Source organism: Pygocentrus nattereri, chromosome 26 (assembly GCF_015220715.1).
Source record: "Pygocentrus nattereri isolate fPygNat1 chromosome 26, fPygNat1.pri, whole genome shotgun sequence".
In the NCBI taxonomy this organism is placed as follows: domain Eukaryota; kingdom Metazoa; phylum Chordata; class Actinopteri; order Characiformes; family Serrasalmidae; genus Pygocentrus; species Pygocentrus nattereri.
The window spans coordinates 23,496,761-23,522,652 of NC_051236.1; the positions used below are offsets into that span (position 1 = coordinate 23,496,761).

Here is a 25,892-nt window from a genome sequence, read left to right on the forward strand (position 1 = left end):
TTTTTATCTAATCAGCATTTTTGATTTATTCCCTACGACAAGAACCATCTCCTCATGCACATGTGCAAGACATTTGGTTTATAAAAAATGGATAGAAATATCAAGGAATCAGGCAGGCAGAAGTCAGGAAGCAATCTGTCTCCATAACAGAAATGCATAAACATTAGAATCTGGTGTAAATGTTTAAGCTGGACTGTTGCAATTACCCTACAACGAATACCTGAATTGAAGTGTTTGACAGTTTTATCACTTCTTTTCCCTACTAATCCCTACCTTGTAAATGTTTGGTTAAAATAGTCCCAGTTTGCAATCGTAGAAATGAAGATAGTAAGTGTACGACTGTTTAAGGAAAAGCGAAGCAAATCAGAAAGGGATGTGTAGGGAATAATATAAACATAGGGCAGTTCATCCAGGCTTAAGGAAACTGGTTTGAAGAAGTTCAGATCTGTCTGCCTCACACACACACACACACACACACACACACACACACACACACACACACACACACACACACACACACACACACACACACACACACACAAAAAATAACATCTGGGGAGGAAAATACAACAATATTTGATTAAAGCATCTTTTTTTTATTAGGTTTTAACATTATCCATTAAACCAATTTCCCTGAGATGTCATGTGATTGTACTGCGTGCACAACGAAATCAGTAATCAAATCAAAAATATTTAAGTCCATATTCCTGCTCTACCACATAAACTCATTCTCCCCTCTGAACACCCACTATTAAAAGTATCCTCACTTCCCCCAAGAACTAACCATACGAAAGAGCCCTTTATCAGTAGTATCGAGACAGAACTATTTATTCCACAAGAACTTGCGAACCAAAGTATAGCAAAGCCTTCGCAATTTGTATCCCGATTGCACCACTTCATACCACAGGTTGTCATCTTGGTTCAAAATAACTGTCTAGACCCCGTAATCACAAGGGCATAATTAATGTCTAGATTCTGTATGTTTGGCTGTGGAGCAGTGAAACTGCACTGGAGTGACGAAGCAACATTACCATGAATTGGAGTGGCATTCCAAACAAACAACATCAGCTTCTGATTTCACTAATGCTTTTGCAGATGAATGCAATCAAATCCTCACACCAGTGCTCCAACATATAGAGTAAAGCCTTCCCAACAGAATATAGACCGTGGAACTTTGGCTTCAGAAGAAATAAGGCAGCAAAGCATCTCTGGAATTATTTGATTGATAATTAAAAAAAAAAAAAAAAAGATTAATGTCTTTCTACCTTTTCTTGGAGAATGCATCTCCATCTGATTCAGTAATAACATCTACCAGAAATTAACATTGTGATGGTTAAAAAGTGTAGCAAAGGTTCTATTTACAAAGACAGATTCAAGGTAGTATACTTTTTTTGAGTAGCACCCTACTTTCAGAGCAATTCAGGTGGCCATCAAGTTTACAAAGTGCATTTACAAGTATACCCTGACGTACAATCTAGGACAACAAAGCTTTACAGCAGTGGTTCTCAGTCTGGGTCCTGGAGTATCACTACCCTGCATGTTGTAGTGCTCCAGACATGTGTGGAAAGTTCATCATGTGTGTTGAGACTAGAGGAAACTAACATGCCAGACAGTGGTATTCTATCACCAGAATTGAGAACCTCTCTTTTATACAACTGGAGTATAAATATTTGTACAATAATCAGTCTAAAGCTTAAACCTAGACAAGAGTGAGCTTCTGTGTAATATTATACTGTGTAATATTATTATTCAGAAGCACACTCCTGTTTATGTTCAAGCTTTAGGCCGATTATTGTACAAGCATCAGGGATCTTCAGAATGGATGTGTGTCAGTTTTTGTGTATGAGTATGTGTGTTTGTTGATAGCTGGTCAGGTCAGCGATAGAGTGCCATGTTGGGGCTCCGGTACATGTACATGTAGCCATCGCAGAAAAGCCGCTTTGCCACGCCTTCCATCTCTCTAGGCACCTGCGCAGCCAGCTCAGCAAGAGGCATAGTGAGGTAGCGCACCACTTCTGGGCACTCCTTAACCTGTGGGACATTGTAGCCATCTTGGTCCCCTAAGATTGGAATAGAATAAGGGAAGTATATAGTTACATACATTTTACACAGAAAAAAAAAACAACAAAAAAAAATAAGATTCACTTTAATTGATTCTTTAATTGTTTAATTGATTGATGTCTTCACTTATTATCATACATACATACACACAAAAAAAAAAAAAAAAAACACAACAAACAAGTAATCTGCCCTGGGCTGTTCAAACTTTTGCATGTGATTGTATCTTAGCAGTAAAATTTTTTTGCTAGTAAAAAAAAAAAAAAAAACACAACAGCAACATTAGAAAAATTACAAACGAACAAAATACAGTAAACAAAAAACAGTAGTTTATATGTTCAAATCCACCACCAGCACCTGACTAAGCACCTGACTAAGCACCTGACTAAGCACCTGACTAAGCACCTGACTAAGCACCTGACTAAGCACCTGACTAAGAATTGATTAGCCAAACCACATACTGGGTGAGAACTGGGGTGCCACAAGGAAAGTTTTGGAAATGGTTAAGTGAACACAGACACACATAAAATCACAAATGGATTAATGTATTTGTATTTATTCTAATATAAGTGTTTGAACAAACAAACACCTACTGCCCAGATAAACAGCTTTTTAATTTTTTAGGTGCCTAAAACTTTCTTTGTGCTACAGATGCAGCTTGATGCAAAAAGTACTGACACTTCCTACCACAAACACCCTACTTGAAAGCCAAACAATGCGCCCTACTCACCCATTCGATCAGCCATGCTATCAAAGAAGATCCAGTCAGCTGTTTTTGGTCCATGTTTGACGAAGGAAACATAGTGGCTGGTCTCTATGCACAGCACAGCGAACAGCTCCAGTTTTTCTCGTGGAATGTGAGCTGAGAGAAATCCTTCAGGGAGGCCCAGGGTAGTGGGCTTATGGAACTGCCGGCAGGGGTGCAAATGGACCTGAGTGTGATATTCACATGCAACACAAATAAGTTCTTCCAAATTTCTTCTAAGTTCAGGCTGTTCTATACCATTTCTTTCTTCCAGAAAACATCTGCCCTGTATGCTGCAGACTGGGGTTTGATCCAAATCCTAGGCAAGCACCCTATGCCACATCATTGGGCAAGACTCCTAACACTACCTTTTCATGGCTTTGTAAAATGATCAAGCTGTAAGTCTGCTGGAAAAGAATAAATGTAAATGTAAAAGCATTCAATCTCTCAGAAGTTTAGAGATTTAGGACTTCATTTGACTTCAGAAATCAAAGCAAAGCGTGTGAAGAGAGATTATTTAAAGCAATGTAGGACAGGACTTGGTGTCACTTTTGGAAATTATGCAGAACAGTTGTGTGGGCCAGCAGGTTGGTTGTCAACAAAGTACATAGCTTATAGTATTATATGTTTTATTAATATGACACCAGTCATTCTGCTTTGTTGTTAAAAGCTGAAATCTGGACTGCCTGAATGAAAACACACCACGTGCACACTGTGCAAAAAGAGTCTCTGTCAGTGTGCAGCAGCAACTGAAACAGGTAGCTTAACATCCGCCTTTGCCGCTTCTTATTTGTCTTATTGCGATAATTATTATAACACTGTTGGTGTTTGTATTTTAATGCTGACCTTTAAAACATCACCATGAGAATACAATAACTGCATACTTTTTTTACCTATTGCTACATATGAAATCTGCAACTTATGTGGTGCCAGCATTGTATGTAGGCTGGAGTGTCTCAATGTTGTGCCGCTCCACTCGTCAGATCAAATATGCACCCCTGAAGAAAGGTGTGTTAACCAACCTGAGCTGAGCATGTGTCACAGAAAAGTTTGAATCCTGTACTGCTAAACACTGGATCTCCAAAGCATTCGGTGCACTCCACATGTGCCAGCTGTCCACAAACCACACACTGCTGAGGACCTGAAACATATAAATGAACAAACATGCATATAAACAGCCACATATCAGAAGGAGCATTGGCATGATTAGATGGCTATTAATGAAATCATGGCAGGCCTACCATTGGACAGAAGAGCAGTGATGTCCAGCTCTAGTGAAGGAATGATTTTTGAAAACATTTTAAACTTCTTCCCAGAGCGAGGCATGGTGAGGATCAGGCAAGAGGGCACCTGGAGTCAGAGAAGGATAAAAATAGAAGGTGAAAGGTGGGCGAAGGTTCTGGCTGCAAAACTTGTGATGTGTAAAGTACTGGTGAGAGGTAGGCATCACTGGGATTTTAGGTTGCCACATACAGTATATGGTCTTAAAGAAATGGTTCATGCAAAAGTCAAATTCACATTTTTTTAAATCTTTATTTCATTACAAGTCCTGTCATAATAAATAAAAAATATAAATAAATACAGCATTTTTGTTTTCACTTTCTAAGTTATATAACAATTCACACTGCACTGCATTATTCTTGAAGAAATTCTTTAAAGCCAGTGTTCACTTATCCTACATAAACCTCACCACTTAAGGTCAATTCCACCTTACCATTGCTAATTCAGAGGTAGCCATTTTGGTGAAACTGAATAAAAATAAATCTTTAAAACTGAACTCCAATTAACAACATGGAATCAGAAACTGGGGATCATGACTTATAATGGCCCAAACTCAGCCAAGAAATGCTGAAAAAATGTATTTTGGTGTATCTAAGTGTAGTTACTGTAATACTTCGCACTAATATTTCTGGCAGCTGACTCACTGACACTCTGGCGCTCAGTGCAGATATACAGCGCCATCTACAGGACAAAGATTCACTGCTTTCCGATTACTTCACAACACTTACACAGACAAATGACACAGTGCAAAACGTTCCATACACTACATATACTGGGCTCACCTCTGCCAATCTGAGGCCACTGTTGTAGAAAGAATGCTCCAGCAGCTGCTGAACCGTTGGTAAAACCAGAGAGTTGTTATAATCCACAAAGATTTGGTAAAAGTAACTACTTTCCACCTTCCCTCCAAATGTCTGCCTGTAACGATTATGAAGGCAAATTAAGAGAGTTTTAATGTGCAAGTAAACAAAAAAAATAAATAAATAAAAAAAAAACCAAAAAAAAAAAAAAAACACATTTTGCTTCAAGTGCAAAGGAAAAGGAAAATACGAAAAGAAGACAGACGGACAGATTGACAGTCATGTGGTGTCCTACTTACAGTTTGAGTGGCGGCTCCAGTGACAGAATGTCTTGCATGATGAGAGTAAGAAACTCTTCTGGATCTGTGTGCAGGGACAAGCACACAAGTTACTCTGCTGAGACTTCACCAAAGCTAAAACTGTTACTTTAAAAAAAGAATGGACCCTTATCTTTGATATTTTATGGTCTTCAATAGTTCATTAATGAAATAAGTAGTTCTTAATAATATGTTATTCTATTCTGAGTACACTGTCTATTTCTGTGGGAATTTTGTGTGCTGCTTTTAAGTGGGATTGGAAAACAGAAAAAAAAAAAAAAAACCACACTACTGTATAACAGAAATCATAAAGTGTAAGGCCCAGTGATGGACAGTAACAAAGTAAACTTTTTCAGTTATTAGTTATCAGTTATTAAAGTAGCATTTGTTTAAGTTTTACTTCTCACGCCACTACATTTTCAATCCTGCTTCTCACTCCACTACTTCCTACAGCTTGTTACTGTTAGTGAGAAGTGGGGAAAAAAGGATTTTCTAAACTATCCAGCAGAATATGATGTGCATTCAAAATGAAGTAAACCACTCATAAAGCAACTTTCACTAAACCCCTTCCTTAAATACCAATCACCCAGTCTTTGTCTAGTAACTCAATAGGCCTGGGCGCCTCAAACTTTCAGAATTTAAAGACATGTCACAACCTTTTGTGGGGTAATTTTAAACGGAAAACCCAGTGATAGAGAGTTTGGAGGGGGAAGTGAAATTCATGAAACAATAATAATGAAAGCCGTTTCTGATTAATGAAACTAACTTTAGTTTTAAAAAAAAACAAACAAAAAAAACAGTAAAGTTTGCCAATAACTCTATTGCCTATAAGTCTGCAGGCACACAAACCTTAACAGAAATGATTTATCAAAACAATAGCACATAATAAATAAGTTAGCTAGACTCACAGTACCTTTCATTTTAATACAGTTAAAAGCAAGGACTTTAAAGCAAGTATGTGCAGAGAATTTTTACTCTACTTATAATCAAGTTGTAGAAAGGGTATTTCTGTTTTCACTCAACTGCTGGATGTGTGTAAATCATGTGTCATGATTTAATAATAATGCATCATATGACGCAAATTTTACCTTTCTCATCTGTGGTGTAGCTAGGAGAGTGGCCTCGGTCCTGCAACTGCTGGCGAAGCTTCATCACGCTGCGGTTAGCTACAAAGCCCTCGCTGTAAACGCACACAGATGCAAACTTATCTCTCCAGTAGTAATGATACTGAATGATTCTGATGGTTCTGCCTTAGTCTCTCTCATGATGGAATATGAGTAAGCAAATAAACAAAGAGCATCAAACACATGTTTATGTTTAAACAGTGTGATCCGCACAAAATGTACCTGCGCAGAGGACACACAATGTCCCTTCGAAGGGTTTTCTGGATGGGTTCTTCATTCTGCTTAGTGACTTTAAATAGCAAAGAGTCCAGTACTGATGAACAGGAAAACAGACTAGGAGAGAGAAAGAGGTGCAAAGAGTAAAGACCAGTACAGAGCTTCCCAAGCACAGATACTGGACATCTAATTGGGTTTTTCACTCAGGGCTTTCAGCAAATGGTGTTTAATAGGCCCATGCTATGGCAAACCAAATTCTTCTTGCGTTTCTTTAAATAACTCATTTGATGTAGTATGTAAACAGTGTTAGAGTATTAAAACATACCATTCAGACCCCATTAAGCACTTTATTTGTAAGGTCACAAACCCAACCAATTTACATATAATCCTATTCAGCCTAAGGTGATTTGGCCCGCCCATTAATCCAGAAATCATAAGAAGTGTTTCAGTCCAGACTGCTGTTTGAATGAATGGCTTTTAGAAGGGCCAATAACATGGGAAACTGAGGTTCAGTGGCTTTTCTGGAAAAAAAAATCATCTGTCAAATTCAACTTTGCCAAGTTTAAGATGTAAAAACAGCATATTCAACATTATGTGATGTCATCAAAACTGTTGCATTTACATATTTCTGTCTACTCAGGTTACAGACGTTTAGCTCAGGCAATTCAGGCTGAAAGTATGGGGAAAATGCACATTGTAAAAATCAATAAAGGGTCAAAAATTCACCCACATATACTATTCTCTCTAATTTTCGCTGTAGGAGTGGAAATGGTCTGTTTTAAGGGGAATGAAAGCATTCCCTATAAATCAATATTCGTGTTAACTAAATATTAGGTTTCATTAATAGGGCTGCATGATGCATAAGAAATACATTGGGATTATATTGTCACATATTGAAATTGCTGTATGTCTAGTAATATATTAAAACATTCTGCCAAACTGCTATGATTAAACACTGGCCTGCATTATTTTACACTCACAGAAACTCATTCGGAATATCTGGGATTGGTCTTAATGCTCACAGTACACAAGAACACCCTGTAATTTGTAAATGGGCCAATTTGCAGCCTTCTGCAGCATTAATGAAACAAAGGCCAAGATGACAAATTAAAGATTAACAAATGATACAGAATGCGGTCCTAAAATATTAGGGAAAGTCCTAAAATAAAAGGGAAATTAATTTATTTGTCTGAAGATGAGTTTGAACCTGAAAAGGGCAGAGTCCATGTAGCAGGAGTTACAGTGACCCTGGATACCCTTCATCCTTCCAGTCAAAACCTTCAGCACATCCTCAGATCCAACAGGTGGGACACTGTCCTGCACAGCTGATGCACCCACCCCATCATGACCTATGATATAAACAGAGATATTGAATCACACAAAAAATCTCCATCACTCATAGTAGTGCTTATGGTATAAAACTGTATAAGAAACCTACTGAAATGTCCACCCAGAAAACGGGCATCAGGCTGACAAGAGGTGAGTTTCACAAACAGACCACGTTTTGGCGGACATGTGAAAAAGCGATGATTTTTGAATGTACCATCATTCACTCCACAATCCTCTTCCTGAAACAGAGACATGTGACAGCACTAATGAGTCAGATCTCAGATCAGTGAAAAATAAACTGTACTTTTTTTTTTTATAAATTAACCCAGGGGATTTCCCAAAAGGCAACACTTCCCAGAGTTAACAGAGGAGGTCAGTATTGTTCAGTACCAGTTCCAGCCCAGCCATGAGTTCAGGCTTTCCAGGGAGACAGCCAATCCAGCGGACAGTTCCATAGGCAGGTCCTTTCCCCAAATTCACCTCCACCATGGAATTCTTGCTTATGTCTGCATTAATGCCCAAAGCCATGGCAATTTCTGGACTTTCTGAAGTGTCCTTTCTTTCTGTTTCATCTTTAGATAAAACATTAATGTTATTAAACCAGGAGCTGGTAAAGCTGTTTAATTCATCTTTACACTATATTTGTTTCCATTAGAATACAGTAGTCACAACCTACGGTGCATCAACTGTAGAGGTCTTTAAAATAATCAAAAGAGATTTTTTTGAATTGTAAGAAATTCCAGCCATCATAAATTACATCAGTTAAAACAGCTTGTAGCTACAGTCGTGTGTCACTCACCTTTGTTTAAATCGTCCTCTTTATAAACATACTTCACTGACACGACTGTCTCCCCTCCGTCCCTCCCATTTTCATCCCTTTCCTGTGAAGATACAGTAGGCAAGCTTGAGACTTAATGCTACAAGTGCTCTCAATTTCTAAGAGAAGGAGGCTTAGTGACTTACTGTTGAGATGAGAACGGTGCCTTTTTCCTCATCTAGCTTCACAACCATGCCATGGCGATGTTCACTACCAATAAAATAAACTACACGGTCTCCAACAGAGAACTTCTCTATGGGAGTCTCAGGTAGGCCAGACAGAGTTGCATGGCAAAAGCATGATGGTTTGGTATGCATTGGATTGATTCTGTTAAAGGGGGCAAAAATACCACAATTCTTCTGACATGTAAAAAAGGTTTTGAACTGGTAGGTTCCATCATTCTCGCCTTTCCCCGTGTCTTCTCCCTAAGAAAGGCATTGCAATCCTTTAGTAAATTATTCTCATCATGAAATACGTCACTCACGCACACACAGAACAAACTGACACCCCACCTGTAGTTCAACTCCAAAATATACTCCTGCTATGGGATCTATTACTGGTTCTTTGAGCCTGCCGATGTATCTAACAACTCCTTTGAGCCACTCTCCGTTCTGCTCCACTCTGACTTCACAACCTTGAAGCAAGTCCTCTGCCTGCTTCAGATTCTTTGACTGTATAAATTCTTCCAGTCTCTCTTTGGGTGTCTCAAGAGCCAACAGATACTCTGCCTCCTGCTTTGTCAGTGGCTCCAGCACTTCAAGTGGCAGGTTACGATCGAATACAGAACCAAGAACGATCACAGGCAAGGTGTCACTCTTCGGGTCCTTTCTTAGTGAATATAGGTCCTCATTTATGTAACAAATCTGGCCTGCTCTGACACCATGCAAGGCAGTCGTTGCAGTAGTGATGAAATAAAGGTTCTTGCTCTTGGGGGCCATTGCTGGAAGCTGACACCTGTAAAAAGAAAAACATGCCTGGTGTGTCGTGGTTTAGACAGTAACTCCTGTAACATGGACGTGTACATTGCAGCTGGGCCCCATTCTGTTGTTTCCTCTTTCAGATTACTGCCAGTGTTTGGGAACATGAGAAAGAAAGTGAAAGTATGAAGCGGCCTAGACACGTAACGACTACTAGGCACCTGATAAAGTTATACGGTAAAACTACCAGTCTGGTAAGCCATTAATACGACATTTAGAAGAAACAATGAATAAAGAAAACACAACTGTCTCACTTTTCGGCTACACGCTCCCAGCTTACTTTCGTTTCGTCGCTCAGATCGTAGGCGTCTTCAGAGAGCAGAGACAGCGACGAGGGACTACACAACAAGCCATTTTCTCTGAACATCAGCTAGAGATGAGGAGAAAACCCTCAGGACCCGCCAATGTCCAGATGCTCTAAAGGAACGCGAGTCCTGTTCCCAGCTGATTACTCCGGCGAGCTCCTGTCGAAGTTCTCTGCAACGCGACACCGTGTGATATGTATAGCATGGCGCGCACTGTGTGGGTGCGGCGAGCGTATATAGATCATATATCCGCTGAGGGCTGCGTCATCAGCACGGGCCTCGGGCGCTGTTTGAATACGATGGTGTTTTGGATCCAAACATGGCAGAACGCGAAGCTTTACAAAGAGAAATCGAGCAGCTTCAGAGTGAGTGGATTCGCGCTAGCTCTGTTTTATGGGTTGGCTGGCTGTCAGCGACCCTGTCAACCCACTTTTCCAAACCAGCACCGTTTACCCGCTTCTTCAGCCTCTTCCGTGGTTACGCTTTTACCGTATCGGTTACGTAGCGTTGTCCTGTTCTAAGCCACTTTTAGCTTGCTAGCTAACTAACTTGTTTTGATACGCATGTCTAGTAAAGCCTTTAGAGTGACCGCCATGAGGATCTTCACACTGTTGTCGTGCCGGAGATTATATTTCAGTGTGTTTCCAGAAACGCGACTAGGCATTTGAATCTAACGGTTACGTAGACTGTGTAGGGAGGACGCCCCGTTTTGTTATGGCTCTTGTTAAAAAGTATTCAATCGATCTGTGTGTAGTCACGACTAAATATCATTCAGTAATTCATTTGCAGGTTAAGTGTAAGTGAATTGGGTTTACAGTACTGCGGCCACTGTCAATCAGAAGAAACAGTTGCAGTGTGTTGGGTGGAAAGCTTGATTCAAATCAGTCCATTTGGCCCTGGGTCTGGACTTTGGACACCACTGGCCTAAGTTGACATGGTGATTATTTTTGCTAAGGTGTGGCCACTAATAACTATATCGAGGCCACAAGTTATGAGAAACTCATCTTGTGGCCACAGTATATTAATGAGTGGCTTCGTATTTACATGATATGCAATATATTTTTTTCTGAGGTCCGATTAGTTGGAACAAAAGATTAAGGCCCCAGTACTGACACATTTAAAAACATCAAGGAGTTTGATAAAATATCTTTCACAGTATTTATTTCTCCTGAAAGTTGATACGTTGGAACAGAAGAAACTTTGAGAACAATCATTTTTTCTCGTGATAAAGTTAAAGGAGGCTAATTACGCTGTCTAGATTGGTCATGTTTGTAAGCCGGCTTGATAAAGCTAAACCACCAAACTAAGGGGACAAAATACTTTAAGATGTACCAACTTGAGTTGGTAAAGCTGGTAGACCATCACAGTAAGGGCAAAAACATACTTTTATGTTCGTCTACCAGGTCAATATTTTGAGTTGGCCAAGCTTTTTTCAGCAGGTTCATTGGGGCTAATTTTCCTGGTGTTCAGTGTCCAACTGGAAATTTAGAAATTTAGTCGATAATATATTGCCTACCATCGTGTTCTGTGCTTGCTGCCATGGATATGCACTCGTTCCTAGACACCTAGTTAGGCCAGCTAGCTAGCAATACAACAATTGTGTGCATGTTATTTTTTATGCTTCTTCAAATTCGTTCTTTGTTCTGGTAAAAGGCTTAAATATATTTTTTTTATCTGGTTGGTTTTTCTAATATTGATTTTACCAAATCCTGCCTTTCACCCAGTGACAGCTGGGATAGGCTCCAGCACCCCCATGACCCAGAAGGAGAAGTGGCTTAGAAGATGTGATTAAATAGAGCATAAACCTAATAGTGAGAGATGCTATTTATATTAGTCATCTAAATATCCATCTTAAAACACTCATTCTGTTCTTGCAGACCTTATTAAGAACCACAAGAGAGTTCATGGTGATGCCCCATCAAGCTCAGCTCCATGGTTTTCTTCAAAACATAGCCTGACTAGAGGTCGAGGGCACCGCCCAAGTTACAGTCACTCTTACTCAAGTGAGCACCAGCCTTATGCACCTCATCCTACTAGCCATTGGAGAAAAACCTACTCTCTCAACAACAAGACCACCAGAGCTTCTGGAGGAGGATCCTCTCAGCTTTCTGAGCCTCATCTGGACAAGACTCAGCTTATCAGTTCTGTACCCTCTATTGCTGGCTCACTTGTTGGCGGTAAGGTTTTTCTCAAGGGGGCGACAGAGGCACAGACTGTTAAGGGCAGCACAGCACCTTTACAGAATATAACTGGAAAGGAATCATTATTGTCTGTTCCAGCCACCAGTATAAACAGGACAGTATTAAAACCAACAAGGACTAAGACTGAAATTGGAATTAAGTCAAATGCAGAACTGGCAGGGTCTTCTGCATTAATTGACAGTCAACAGAGTAAACGAAATGAAATGAAGACAAGTTTAAACGCCACAACGAAAACTGCATCAGATATGATTTGCGACACAGCTACCTCATCTGTCCCTTCATCTGAGGGGACTTGTGCCTTTAATAAAAAGAATACTTTAGCCCAACTGCAAGCAAAATCACACTTCACCAGCAGCGTTTCGTCCAGAAGGACCGTGATAATGACAACAGCCTCTGAGGAGTTTTCTTCAGGCCAGGCAGTCCCTCCTAGGGCATGCTCTAGTCCTGCAGCAAATCTTAAGCTTAAATCAGACTCAACAATACGGGTGCATACAGTTTCCTCTCCCCATAAAAAATCACAGTTTACCTGGGTGAAGAGTCAAGGGACTAAGAGCAGCCAGCCCTCTCCAACCTCATCTTCAGTTTCCACTGCTACAGCTGTGGTGGCCAGCATCAAGCCCGTTCATGGTTCTAACAAGAAGATACAGCGAAAGCCTAGTCTTTCCTCAGGCCCTCCTAAGACTTCAAAGTACTCTTGGGTGTCATCCTCCTGCTCTACTACAGCAGCTGCCAAAGTAACTCCATCAAAACTGCCAAACAAGCAACTTTCTCCCAAAGCTCTTAAGGTGCTTGGAAAAGCAACAAAGGAGGGACTAGACGGGACAAAAAAACTCGCTTCTACACCTTCGACACCATCAAAGCGGACTAAAGTTAGTGGAGGGACTTCCACACCTCCAGTCAGCCATGCCAATCGTTATTGTTGGAAGGCCGCTGCACAGAGCTCTTCCACGGTTTTGACTGGGTCCACCCTGAGGTCTTCCCGAAAGGGATCATTATATCGGTGGACTGCTCAGAAAGAGGGAAAAGATTCAGGCCTTGGACCGCATCCATCACGAGCCCAGCAAAACCCTTCCATCACTCATCTTTCCAATAGTGGATTCAAGCTAAGGAGCAGAACCAAGATCATCAGGAGGTATAGCAACAGGTAAGAATTGTAATAAATACTTTTGTCTCTTTACTTGTTTAATAGTGAAACTAATGAATATGACAGTCTTTTGTCCTGATCAAACCAATGTTGGTTATGATGATGTTACAGCACAAAGGACTCTTTGACCCCTTTGTAATGTTTTTGTTCGCTGGAAACTGTTAGCACATTGACTCATTTCTTATGGCTTGCTTTTGTTGTATGTAGTATAATTTGTAAAATATGCCTGAAATGATGTGAGAAAAAAAATCTTAATTTAAAAGACACCATTGACAGGTCAGAGGTTTTGGTGAGAGTTTTTTGAATCACGCCTTGCATCTTTCTTTCTTTATATATAGACGTTACATATACAGGTTCAAATAAAAGGTCTGGCTCAGTGTTTAGGTCTCAAATGCAAAATAAACATTATAATCAACAACAGTAGATAATTCACTTACATGTTCAGAAGACTTGCCTTTGACAAGTTTTGCCTGAGTTCTCTTGTTGCATCCAATTGCATTTACACCAAAACTTACCTAGTGTGACTTTGAGTCTTTTTTTATGACTGGGCCTGTTACGTATAACATGATTCTCTGCATTTTGTTCTTTGTTGTGATCAGCCTTGGGCTCATAATTGATATTATCAAATACTTAGATCATTTTAAATAAGTGCCAGTACAATGCAAGTTATGTATTTTTTGTTCTTTTTTTATTGCATTGCTTTAGTTTTAACATTCCCTTCTGTAGTCTTTCTAATCTGTGCCTGGTTATGGTTAGTTTACAGTTGAAAAGACTGCACTTAATTATAGACTGTAAAAGCAGAATGCCACAAACTAATTCACTGCACTCATGCATACTGAAAAATGAAATAAAGAAATTTAGAACTGCTCTCCAGTAGAGAGTGAAATAAATGAGCTTGTCTAGAAGAAGGGTGTGAGTGTGGCAGGTCGTCAATATTGTGCTTTCCACCCAAACACGCATGAAGAACCGCTAGGTGTTAATAACTGAATTCGGATCACAATAATATTGATTACTGTGAAAATTCTGCAGACAATATTTGTTTGTCTAAATTTACATTTTTTACCTTTTAATATTAATTTCAACTCAATATTCAGTTAAAAGATCTTATTTCTGTGGGGCTCTGACACGAAAGCCCCATACATGTATCTGTTTTATTACAGTTAGAGCTTAAAATATTGCCCAATATTATCTATAAATACTGTGGATTAATCAGTATAGCCAAGAGGTTGGCAAAAAAAACCTCTGAATATAAATATTGCCAGTATTTCCAAATCACTGTAAAACTCTTGGACTTTTTAGATGTGAGGCACCTCATGGATCTTGTATGGAGCTTGTAACTCACATTCTCACTTGCTTGCTCACTCACATTTAACAAGACTGTCCACAAGGGAAAGGTACTGGCAGTCTGTTAACTTCTCTGTGTCCAGACCGGCAGGATGTCCTATATTTGGATGCACAAATCAATCTGGATCTAATTTGATTAGATCTAATAAATGGATCCAGTCGAATCCTACATAAGGTTGCGTATGTAGGGAATATGCAATGATGCTGCTACTGCAGTGCCAAAAACTGTTTATTACTTAAATCTTGGAGGGTTCATTTAGTATATTGAGCAAATTTGGTAAGTTGGGCAACAACCTTTATGAGCTGAAAAGGCCTTTGAGGACACATGAGAAAGGCACGCTTTCTTTAAATTTATCGCAGGGATGAACTGACCATCGGGAGGACTGGGAGAATTCCTGGTGGGGAATTGTAACTCACATTCTTTCTCATTCTCCCAGTGGCCCACTGGGAATTCTCTCAGTCCCACGCTTCTTATGCTGCTGTAGTTCTGTAGTTGTACAAGATGAATGGAGACCGCCTGGGACTAACGGCATGTGGCAGACTACAGGATACTGGAGTGCATGTATCTACACATGCTGGGGACCCACTGCATTCTCATTTTGTTAGCATCGGCCAGTCAAGCAAATACTGCTGCCCCAGAACAAAGCATAATGACGAACAACTGGGAAAGTTGTTAGAGTGATGGAGAGAATAATGTTATAACGCAGATAATGTCAGTGAAGAAAACTGATGAAAAAGAGGTTATTGACAGAAAAACAGTGTTTTCTTTAAAAAAATCTCTGAGAATTGTGATTTGCAAATTGGACAGATATGACTACAATGAAAAAATAACCTTGTTAACCTATTACTTAGTTACCCTGATTTAAGTGTTTACATTCTGAGGCCACAGAATGTGCAAAGCTGGCTCAACTGCAAGCAGGGCCACAAGATGGCAGCAGACTAAAACCTATTGACTTTGAATCTGCATTTCAGTGAATTCAGCCTTGAGTAGACTGCCTGGCTTAGGACCATAATACGCAATACTGTGACCAAACCCAGTCTTTCACCCAGACTTTTCTCTGTTCTCAGTAATCCTGCTCCAGAGAAGAGACCCAGTCTCTGTGTGGTGACTCTGAGGAGTCGATATTCACTGAGGAGGAAGACACACACTTCTGTCAGGACTCCGACTTGTGCCAAACGAGGCCAGTCCAGAGCTCTCGTCTCCATCGGCAGACACAAGCTGCGGCGCCTCTCCTCCTCTGCTCCCTCCACTTCTGCATGGACCTTGAGAACGGGTAGGTCTATTATAACTCAAGGAAATAGGTGCTCCAGTAGCTGAATTTGTCCAGTAGAGCATGAAAGTGAGTAGAAGTAACAGGACAATAGTAAAATGAATTCACTACATGAACAAGTTTTCACAGAGAAACCAAATATTTGTTTAAATTGTTTACATCAATTCACCATAATGTATTGACCTGAAAAATGATGGCCCCCTGTGCTCAACCTAACATTGATGTTACTGGAAATAAAGAGAAAAATCCAGATCAGTTGCTAAGGGTTTTTTCACATTTCAATAGTAATTTTATTCACCATCCTACTCTGAACAAAGGTGTTGTTGGCCTCTTCAGGTACTACACCAGCGCACTGAACTGGACATAGGCCACTTTGAATCACATACACTACGCAAGGAATTATGGGGTTTACAATCAAATAATCATTACTAGAATTAATCGGATATAAAAATATGTATTATAAATTGGTTTATTTCTCTTTAAAACAAAACCAATGAATGAATTAATTGCATGCTCTGCTGTGTGGCTGGACAAAAGGGGCCTTATGGGCCACAATGGCCTGTTTGGATATGATGCCAATGCAAGCTATAGGTCTTCTTATGCATGAATGTTTGAGCCTGCATAATCGTTCTTCCCTTGGCTTCTTTTTTACTTAATTGAACAAATTCGGGCTCAAAAGAATTTTTCAAGATTTTACATTTTAAGCTTTCAAAATATCGCAGGCATGTCATTAAATAATCCACTCATAAATGACATGAAGGAGCTGCTATTTTTTTCCTCCTTGCTTCTTTTTGTCAGACGTGTAACGTTACTATAGCATTGCTTTGGCTGTCCTCAGCATTTTGATGTTCTGCGCATGCAGGTGGTTATCCGACACAGGCCCCGATCCACAATCCGTTTTGCTTTTTTCAGTCTCCTAGTAATTAGATAATTAGGCCCCGATCCACAATCCGTTTTGCTTTTTTCAGTCTCCTAGTAATTAGATGCTAAAGCACAAATACAGTTTGACTGACTTGAATGATTTTAAAATGACCTTATTTATGTATTTTCTCAAAGGAGCACTTTCTACTCAAGACATTGCTTTGTATAGTAATTAAAGCATTTCTGCTTTAGTTTTAATTCAGGCTTTTCCAGTCCTCATCGCAGAGTAATCCATACATATTTCACCGGTTTCCTTGCTGATGAGTGTAGCCAGGTGTTTTGAGAATAGAGAAGACTGAACTCTGCAGTGCATGAGAACTCCAGGTCCAGGGCTGTTTGTACACAAGTCACAGAAAGGTTGATGATGAAATGGCAGACAGATACATTTTGTTCTCTGTGTCTGAACGTATGAGAGAGATCTGTCCAGGAAAACAAATAGATATACACGCACCCTCTGTGACTAATTGGCATAATGAGCAATTAGTGCAAAAACAGGCTGGAAAATTCATTAACTGTTTGTGTCCCATATGTTAACATGGGAACGTGAGGGTGTGGCCTGCCTTGGGTATATGCATTTGTTATTTGGTGTCTTAGGTCAGGTCATGAATTATGGCATTCATTTTATGCTAATTTTTAAATAGTTGCAGAAGATAACTGATTTTCCTTAAGGATCAGCCTACACAGTGCTGGGTAAACTTTTATTGACTTGTACAAAGACTTGTCCAGTAGAGGTCAGCATTCCTCCTTTACCTGTAGTTGTATAGCTGTGCTGGTCGGAGTGTGAGGGTGCTGGCCTGGGGGCAGTGGTGGAGGGGGGATTAATTAATTGTCCACTCCGGCTGTGATGGTGTACATGTGCCGATAGTGGGTAATTTGCAGCAATGGCGCGCTGAATGTAGCTACGCTATCAAGCCCTGCCAGCTCTCGCACTCAGTAGATAAAAAGGAGCTAATGCATAATTATCCTTTTGCAAATTGGATTGTTTTAACGAACTGGAGAATATAGGCCTGACTTGATTTAAAGCAATCACTGTTTTTACAGCCCACTCCCTCCTCCCATAGATAGTGAGCAAGCAAGGCGGCCCATCTCACAGTAATCGCCTGCAGTCTGTTTGACTACACTTTACACGCTCAGACTTGCCACTTAAGTGGCTTCATCTTCCTTTTTCAGACCAATATTGTGCTTTCTCTTTCAGTCTTTCTTTTAAAACTGGGCTGCGTTATTTCATTCCTATTTGTCTAGCTTATGGTAAAGTTCCTCACAGGGGAAAAAAGGAGGTGAATGAGAGGGTAGATTGAAGGAGTGTGTGAATGACTAAAGGGAGATAGAGGAGGAGAGGGAGTTGGGGGTGGGGATGGGGTCATATGGACTAGCCAAGGGGACTCTGTGCAGAAGATAAGAGCGGCTAATAAAGACCAAATTGAATTACTAATGACTAGAAAGAGGGCAGCCGTGTTAAAAATGGCGACTAACCGCTTCTCGTCACCGCCACGATCACCGCTGCGTGACATCTCTTAATTTTCTCTCTGATGACTCTCCTCCTCGTCCCCCACCCCCTCACTCTTCTATTACCTCATCTCTCTGCCTTCCTTCCTCTCTGTCCCTGTTTACTGTGGCTAGTTGGTTATCTGGAGGGGGATTTAAAGGGGCATAAACCTAAGTGAGCAGTTAGTGGCGTAATGAATCGCGGGCGAGAGAGAAGTGCCTCGATAATCCCATAAAGTGAATAAACGACAGAAGAGTGCAATAGAGTGGAGATGAGGAGAGGAGAAGGGAGGGACGAGAGAAGAAATGAAGGGGCCTCAAGCCCAGCGACAGACGTTTGGCCCCAGACTATTTGTCACAATAGATGCTACACACAAAGGAGACCATCTGGATACTGAGATGAAGCTTCTACACTATATTTCCTCATGCAGTGATTTTTACACCCAGCAACTCTGCTTTGGCTTTGGTCATTGTAGTAGTAGTTGTTTTTCTGAGTTTTGCAAACAAGTTGGAAAGTGACCTAAACAGTAATAACATTTATCCCACATTTTAAGTCTATATTAAAATATGGTAATGACATAATGGGCAGACATCCAGTCCTTGTGACAATGCAGTGTTTCCCACAGTTTTGAAATGTACGTTGGCGCTGTGGCTATTAAAAACAGAGGCTCTGACCATCTGCCTAGTACTCTGTGTGCACTGCCCTTTGGTATGTAGTGCAGTTATGTTACAGTTTTTATCTGCCGTCTTTGTTGGACGATTGTTGTTCTCTTTGACAGTTTAGATATCTGAGTCTTATTGGCTCTGGTAGGTTGTGGTAGGCCAATCAGAGGCTTTTATTTGGAATGATGAAAAAGCATCTGTTTGCACTCTGGCAGGTGGAACAGTGAATCGAAGAGTTTTATGACTGACAGTCTGCCTGCAGCTAATGCGGTGTATAACTGGCAAAAGGGGATAAACACATGTCAAAAATGAAGACCTGAGCTAGACACAAACAGTAATAAAAATGTACTTTAATAATGTGGTGGCATTACCAAAAAACACTTCACATAGCCATTTCTTCTGACTGTATTTCAGTAAAGCTTGATGGCTCCAAAGTGCGCTGAAAAATAAGCACGTAAAATTGAAGCGCTCTGAATGTGCACATCTGTGCAGTAATCTCTCATCTTCCTCATGTGGCCTCTAATATTCTAATGCTTTTCAATGGTCATCTATTAAGATGTAGTGTAACTGCATGTAAAGATATACTAAACATTTACAGAAAAATCATCCATCCAAATAAAGAGTTACCAGATGTTGTGAATTATTTTGATAATGTTTTTTGAAATGTGTTGAAAAATGCTTGAGCAGGTGTCCATATACCTGTGTACACCACCGCAGTGTAACATTTGGGAAACATTTCTATATGGTGTGTGCAGTTGCTGTGAACGGTCAGCTGCAGTTATTAATTGTTGTAGACAACACCCATAATATGCTCAGAAAAGCATATCGTGTTATTTATAATATTGCCAACCCCTGCTATCTACATGTTTATTATCTTGCCTCTGTAGTGTTGTGGTAATGTGTACCAGTGATATGAAGATCGTTAAGAAGCTTGAAGCTCAAAACACTTCAGGCACTCTTATTTTTGGCAGACCACTTACATTAGGATTGCTGTGTGTGTGTGTGTGTGTGTGTGTGTGTGTGTGTGTGTGTGTGTGTGTGCGTGTGCGTGTGTGGGGATATATACATGTATGTATGTTTGCAGGTTATCATGTGTGCAGGAGCTTAGCCTCAGGGGAGTGATGCCATGGCTTTATTTGGTAGGATGTGTATATAGCCCCCCTTCCCCCCAACAACATCTACTGTCCCATCTCATATATACGCACAGACACACACACAAACACACACACACACACACACACAGAGGTCAAGTCAGGTCAGACTTTTATTACCCTTTCTGCTGTGTGTGTGTGTGTGTGTGTGTGTGTGTGTGTGTGTGTGTGTGTGTGTGTGTAAATTATGTCTGTGTGTGTCTGTGAGCTCACAAATATACACACAGGACATAAATGTTGAGCAGCTTGGGTAGCTCTTAAGGCTGAGCAGTGTGATTGTGTAAGTTACATCACTATTGTGAAACTATTGTGGATATGGTCAGTGCCTAGAGAACACTGATCAGCTGTATATTTTCACTACACAAGGAGCATTATTGGACTTAGTGTGGCCCAGTGTGTGAAACACTGAATAAAAATCATTGTATTCTTACTTTTTATAGTATTTTTTTTTTTAAAAACACAACATTACTGGTTGTTTTTTGTCTATTCCTTCAAACTTCTCACTCATGTGTCTCATGAAAATTGTGCATTGTGATATAATTTCTATATCACCTACCCCTAGTAGCTCTCCTCTAAAGCACCCTCACTACCTCACGGAATCATTTTACCCCTAGCACCTCCACCCTTGCCTTTCTGCAGGGTTCCTGTTGCAGCACTGTCATTGATATAATCATTTAAATCAGTCCCCCACCATCTCAATGCTCCAATTTCTACTTTTAGAGGTCCTGGGACTGGCAAGCGTTTCTGTCTGTGAGTCTCTAGGCCTTTAGCCTGTATAGAGGTAGAATGCAGGGAAGTAAGTTTGAATCTCTGCGGAACCCCAGGTTTTTAATGTTTTTTTTAATGCTCACACTGCAACAAGCCTAAAACTCTGTTTAATATATTTGATGTTTGGAAATCAGCAACTCTAAGTAGTGGTACAAGTTATTCATTTCATTTTTCAGGAGGTATTTCTTAGGAGATTAGATAATCCCCTTGCAATAAGTGAAAATGTTTCAAAACTGGACTTTAAAAAGAAAATGTGACTAAAAGCATGTGCATGACATGGTAGACCACCAACGCGATCACCATCAGATAAAAAGCACTTAAAAAACAGCTCAGTGCTGTAGGTCTGGTAGAATATGTAGCTGCCAAGAAGCTGTTACTGAGAAAAGAAAATAGACAAAAAAGAAGAAAATTAGCAAATGAAACAAAGACGCTTCTGGTGCAGTGTTCGTGCTTATTGCCGCCACTGCTTCAGAGTTTTATGAAGTTGCAATTACAAACCGCTGCAGGGGGGCAAACATTGCCTGAACAGTCAGCCGAGTTGAGTCGAAGTGCTGAATGAAGTTGTTGGTAGTGGAGCGAACAGTTCATCTTGGCAAGTTAGTGAACTGGCTAAGTTGGCACACCGTGGGGGGTTGAGTTGACCTTATTTTACAATGTTATTAAGTTCAGTTTTACCTTTTGTTGCTCTAGACTACGGTAGACTGACCAACCCAGAGTCAAGACTTGAGCGTCACTGGGTGTGTTTGGGATTAAATACTGTAAAATACTGATATTAGATTTAGCTGTTGCGGTTGTAGTTTCCTGTTCAGTATATTTTTTTCTGTTTTCTTTTCTGATGCTGAAAACTGAATAACTTGTAGTTAATGACTGTTAACCGTTTATTAAACAAATGAAAGGTGATCTCTGATTTCCATAAAGAAAGAAGTGTGAAGAATCTTTGCTGTCTTGTTAAAGCCAACACAACTCTGAGTTTTTGCGTGTGCTGAAGTGTGTGCTGTGTGTGTGCTGGCTCTAATGGAGTGATCCAGGAGAGCTTCTAATGACCAACAAACGCAGAAGGAGGAAGTTCTGGTTCTGGCCATTGTAAAAACAAATGCTCGGTTGTCAAGACACTTTGCGTTTGTTCAGTCAACAATGAACAAAACATTTTGATGAACAAAACATTTTAGTCAACTTGATGTGTTTTTGGAGTTCATTCCAGGTGTGATTACCCTACTGTGCTAGTATTTAGAGAGTTATTTTAAAATATCTTTGCATAATAATTCTATTGCAATAGACTGACAGCCACTACTGCTGTGAGTAGGCTCACATCATGAGTACATCCATGCGCTCACATTAGAGGTGGGCAATATGGCAAAATGTCGTATCACAATATGTCAAGAAGTTTTTTTACCAATACGCAATGTTACTTTTAGTTTTTCTTACAGAACAAAGCAAGCCCACATTTAAAAATGGTCAAAAACTTTAAAACCAGTTAGTAAGTGGCTTTAAAGTACTGACGATATCCGCAATATACTCAGAAAAGCATATTGTGACATATTATGTCGATAAATATGATAAATATTGTCATATTGCCCAGCTTTACAACATCTCTCTCTCTCTCTCTCTCTCTCTCTCTCTCTCTCTCTCTCTCTCTCTCTCTCTCTCTCTCTCTCTCTCTCTCTCTCTCTCCTTATGTGGTTGGTTGGTTTGTTTGTTTATTTTAGTTTGTTTTTGGCATCACTGGCTAGTTCACACCTCCTTCAATTTCTGCCACTTTTTTTCACACTGTTGTCACTCCCTCTCTTCTGCTGTCTCTTCCCTCATCTGTCTAATTCAGTCCTCCATCCATCCATACACTGCTGCCTTATCAAGTAAGTAATTCTAGCCAGGCTGTGTAATATATATGTGCCTTTTACGACAAATGCCCGTCCCCAGGCCCAGATTGACTTGATCACGTAGAGAGAATTTGTTTGCAAGTGTAGGCTGGACAGCCCATCAGTGTATGGTTTCTCTCAGCTGCTGCCCCACATCTCTCCATTCTAAATACCATAATACCACGCTGCTTTTTCCAACTACAAGTCATGCTTATACATACACACCCACACACCACGTGGCCTTCCCTTATTATGACTTTAAACATTCTGCTCATTCCGCCCCACTTTCTCAGGCCCTCTGTGTCAGACAGGTGGGCTCACTCTGCTGTCTTCAGGTCTGTGCTCTGTCCATAATTATTTGTCTAAAATATTTTTTACTAGTCTTACTTTTAAGGACCACTCCTTCTCTAGTGTACATTAACATTAGTTTTCTTTTTACTAATTGTGCCCCCATGTCAAAGCAGGGCGTCATAATAAGATAAACAACAGTAATAATAATGATATATGTTAGTGAAATGGTCAGTGAAAGATACTGATCGTGTCTTTGAGCTCCTGCAGAGACTCTAAGCCTCCTGCTGGTCTCTCATCAGTAGTAATAATAATGATGTAGGTTAAATGCAATCATTTTGCAATATAACAACAGGTGAAGGTGTTCTAGTTTACTACTGTTGGACCATAAGTATTGATTTATGAGATATAAATTCCTTAAACAAATTCTATAATTCTAAAATTGCAAATGATGATTGATGTGGCTCAGAAGTACTTTTATTTATTTGTAATTTATTTGTATTTAAGTATAATAAATACTTAACATGCTGCTACTACTATTATTATTATTATTATTATTATTATTATTATTATTATTATTATTATTGCAGTAAGGGTGAGTTTCCTCTGAGATTACACATTGAATCTGAATTGAAATTCTCAATTGCAAGAAAATGTAGTCCAGGACCAGCCTTATTCTGTGACCAGACAACTGACAATAAAAAATTTGTTGTTGTTATTGTTGTTGTTGTTGTTGTTGTTATTATTATTATTATTATTATTATTATTATTATTATTATTATTATTATTATTAGGAGGAGGAGTATCTCTTTATTTTTGGTGACATCACACTAACATTGGACTTGATATCAATATAATGATTTTATAAAGATATACAGTGTAATGGTAATATAAAAATGTATGTAAATACATTATGTTTAAATAGATATATTAAATTACATTAATATAATAGTATTCTGCATACTCTAGATGACCACATCAAGTTGTACCAACAGCCTGATTGATTTTATGGCTTGTGTATGGCCAGCATTTAGAGGGAAGCCCTGCTGCTTCTCCAAACTAAACATGTCCTCCTCTATTTAACACATAATTTTACAGGGTCAGTGAAAGATACTGATTGTATCTTTGAGCTCCTGCAGAGACTCTATGCCTCCTGCTGGTCCCTCATCAAACTGTCAACTGCACGCAATTAAAAGCTCTCTGTGCCCCTCCTCACATGACACACACCCGGCCAGTGGGCACGTGTGTGTCAGCCTCCATCTTTACATTTACACACATACATACATACATACACACACACACACACACACACACACATATATATATATATATATATATATATATATATATATATATATATATATATATATATATATATATATATATATATGTATGTATATGTATTGTGTGTGTGTGTATATATATGTATGTGATAAGCTGTGTATTATTACTGTTGTATAAGAGCCTCATAACTCCTGATCTGTTTTGAAAGCACTAGTTTCCATTGTTTTGCTGTGTTTCATAATAATTGGACCAGTAGATGTGAGATGTTATGACTAATATTAGGACTATATTTAAGACCATTGCATTAGTTTAAGTAAATCGAGTAGGATTGAAGCACGTTGTTTGGCTGTGTTGTGCATGTTTTGTGAAGTGTGCTGTTAGTTTAGGAGAAGCTTTGTTTGGCCTGTATAGTCTCAGCAGATTAAGGGGTTCTTATTATGAATGGTGCAGAACATGCAGTTGAAGCACGTATGTGGATGAGGTGTGTGTGCATGCACATGCGTGTGTCCATTTGTTGGCTGTTTGTGCCAGCAGTTGAAGGCTGAGTGTTGAAAAGTGTAACCTATATGCCAGTGCACTGAAATTCTAGCCTGCAGTTACGCTCGTTCCTTCCCTGTTTTGGGGGTAAATGTTTTCTCGGTATCACTGAGAGTCTCTGGTGACACAGAAGAGAGAATAAATCAGAAACCTTAAACAGGAACGCGTTTGTTAATTATTTAAAATAGTCATGTCATTTCTCACCTTGAACATATGCCATATGTGAGGGTGTAACTAGGGCCTATGAAAACCAAAACCATGCCCTCACACAGATGTGCTAATTTATCAGTTAGAGTTGGTTATGTTTCAGGTGAAGTATCGGCCTAATTTACAGTACACAGTCATTATCATTAATTTTTAGATACTCTGATATACTGAACCATGACTATTAGAGCTGGGCCTACAAATGTTAAAACTCCGTTAAAAATGTGGAACAATGACTATGATAAATCATAATTTGTGGTAGAGCTATTATGATATTCTACATGAACATTTTATTAGAGTAAACATAAACTTTTGATGAAGATATTCCATGTTTTCTATGAGGTTTGTAACAGATGTGTTTTTACCGTATTTGTAGCAGTTTTACATCGACTCTTTCAGTAAAGAGCCATGATAGTAGAGCTGCCTCTGTTGCCCATTTTTAACATCTGACTGAAATGTGTTGGTGAGGCTACCACTCGTCCTGCAGTCAGAGACGTCCAGAAGGCCTTGTGACATTTCTTCTCCCAGATTGATCAAAAACATTGGAAATCAAAACGGTTGATCCCACTGTTGGTTCCTAGTGCTTAATGTGGCTCAGTAGGCCTTTTGGTAAGCTCTTAAAGTTCCAAACAATGCATGAGTGTACCTGCCTACATACCATAGAGAAAAATTTTCCTATGAGTGTTAAAGTTTTGTGCTTCACCTAATACAAAGCTCAAGCACAGTGATTATATTAAATACATTTAGGAAACAGGAGGCCCTGAAGGTTTCAGCATACCTAGCAGTTCCACTATCAGCATGTAAAT

At 39.6% G+C, this 25,892-nt stretch overlaps 2 protein-coding genes across 3 annotated transcripts in view; one reads left to right on the forward strand and one right to left on the reverse strand.

Moving 5' to 3' along the window:
- Window positions 1–575: 575 nt before the first annotated feature.
- On the reverse strand, window positions 576–10,167 carry cyldl (cylindromatosis (turban tumor syndrome), like). Of its 2 annotated transcripts, none has more exons than XM_017721610.2 (15): window positions 9,919–10,167; window positions 9,200–9,641; window positions 8,834–9,112; window positions 8,670–8,751; window positions 8,261–8,442; window positions 7,980–8,109; window positions 7,749–7,890; window positions 6,548–6,658; window positions 6,290–6,381; window positions 5,184–5,247; window positions 4,867–5,002; window positions 4,045–4,153; window positions 3,826–3,944; window positions 2,789–2,990; window positions 576–2,060 (listed from the first exon to the last, which is right to left on the reverse strand). In XM_017721610.2, exons 1-15 carry the CDS (start codon window positions 10,029–10,031, stop codon window positions 1,876–1,878), a joined length of 2,388 nt encoding a protein of 795 aa, XP_017577099.1. In that variant the 5' UTR covers window positions 10,032–10,167; the 3' UTR covers window positions 576–1,875. The 2 variants fall into 2 exon arrangements, with proteins under 2 accessions (XP_017577099.1, XP_017577107.1); XM_017721618.2 differs by having other exon boundaries at window positions 9,945–10,080.
- A 59-nt stretch (window positions 10,168–10,226) lies between these two features.
- Window positions 10,227–25,892, forward strand: part of zc3h3 (zinc finger CCCH-type containing 3) — an 88,459-nt gene continuing 72,793 nt past the window's right edge. Inside the window, exons 1-3 of the mRNA XM_017721629.2 lie at window positions 10,227–10,334; window positions 11,847–13,314; window positions 15,727–15,932. Coding sequence (XP_017577118.2) covers window positions 10,289–10,334; window positions 11,847–13,314; window positions 15,727–15,932 — 1,720 coding nt within the window. The 5' untranslated portion in view covers window positions 10,227–10,288. The remainder of the gene's footprint in view (window positions 10,335–11,846; window positions 13,315–15,726; window positions 15,933–25,892) is intronic.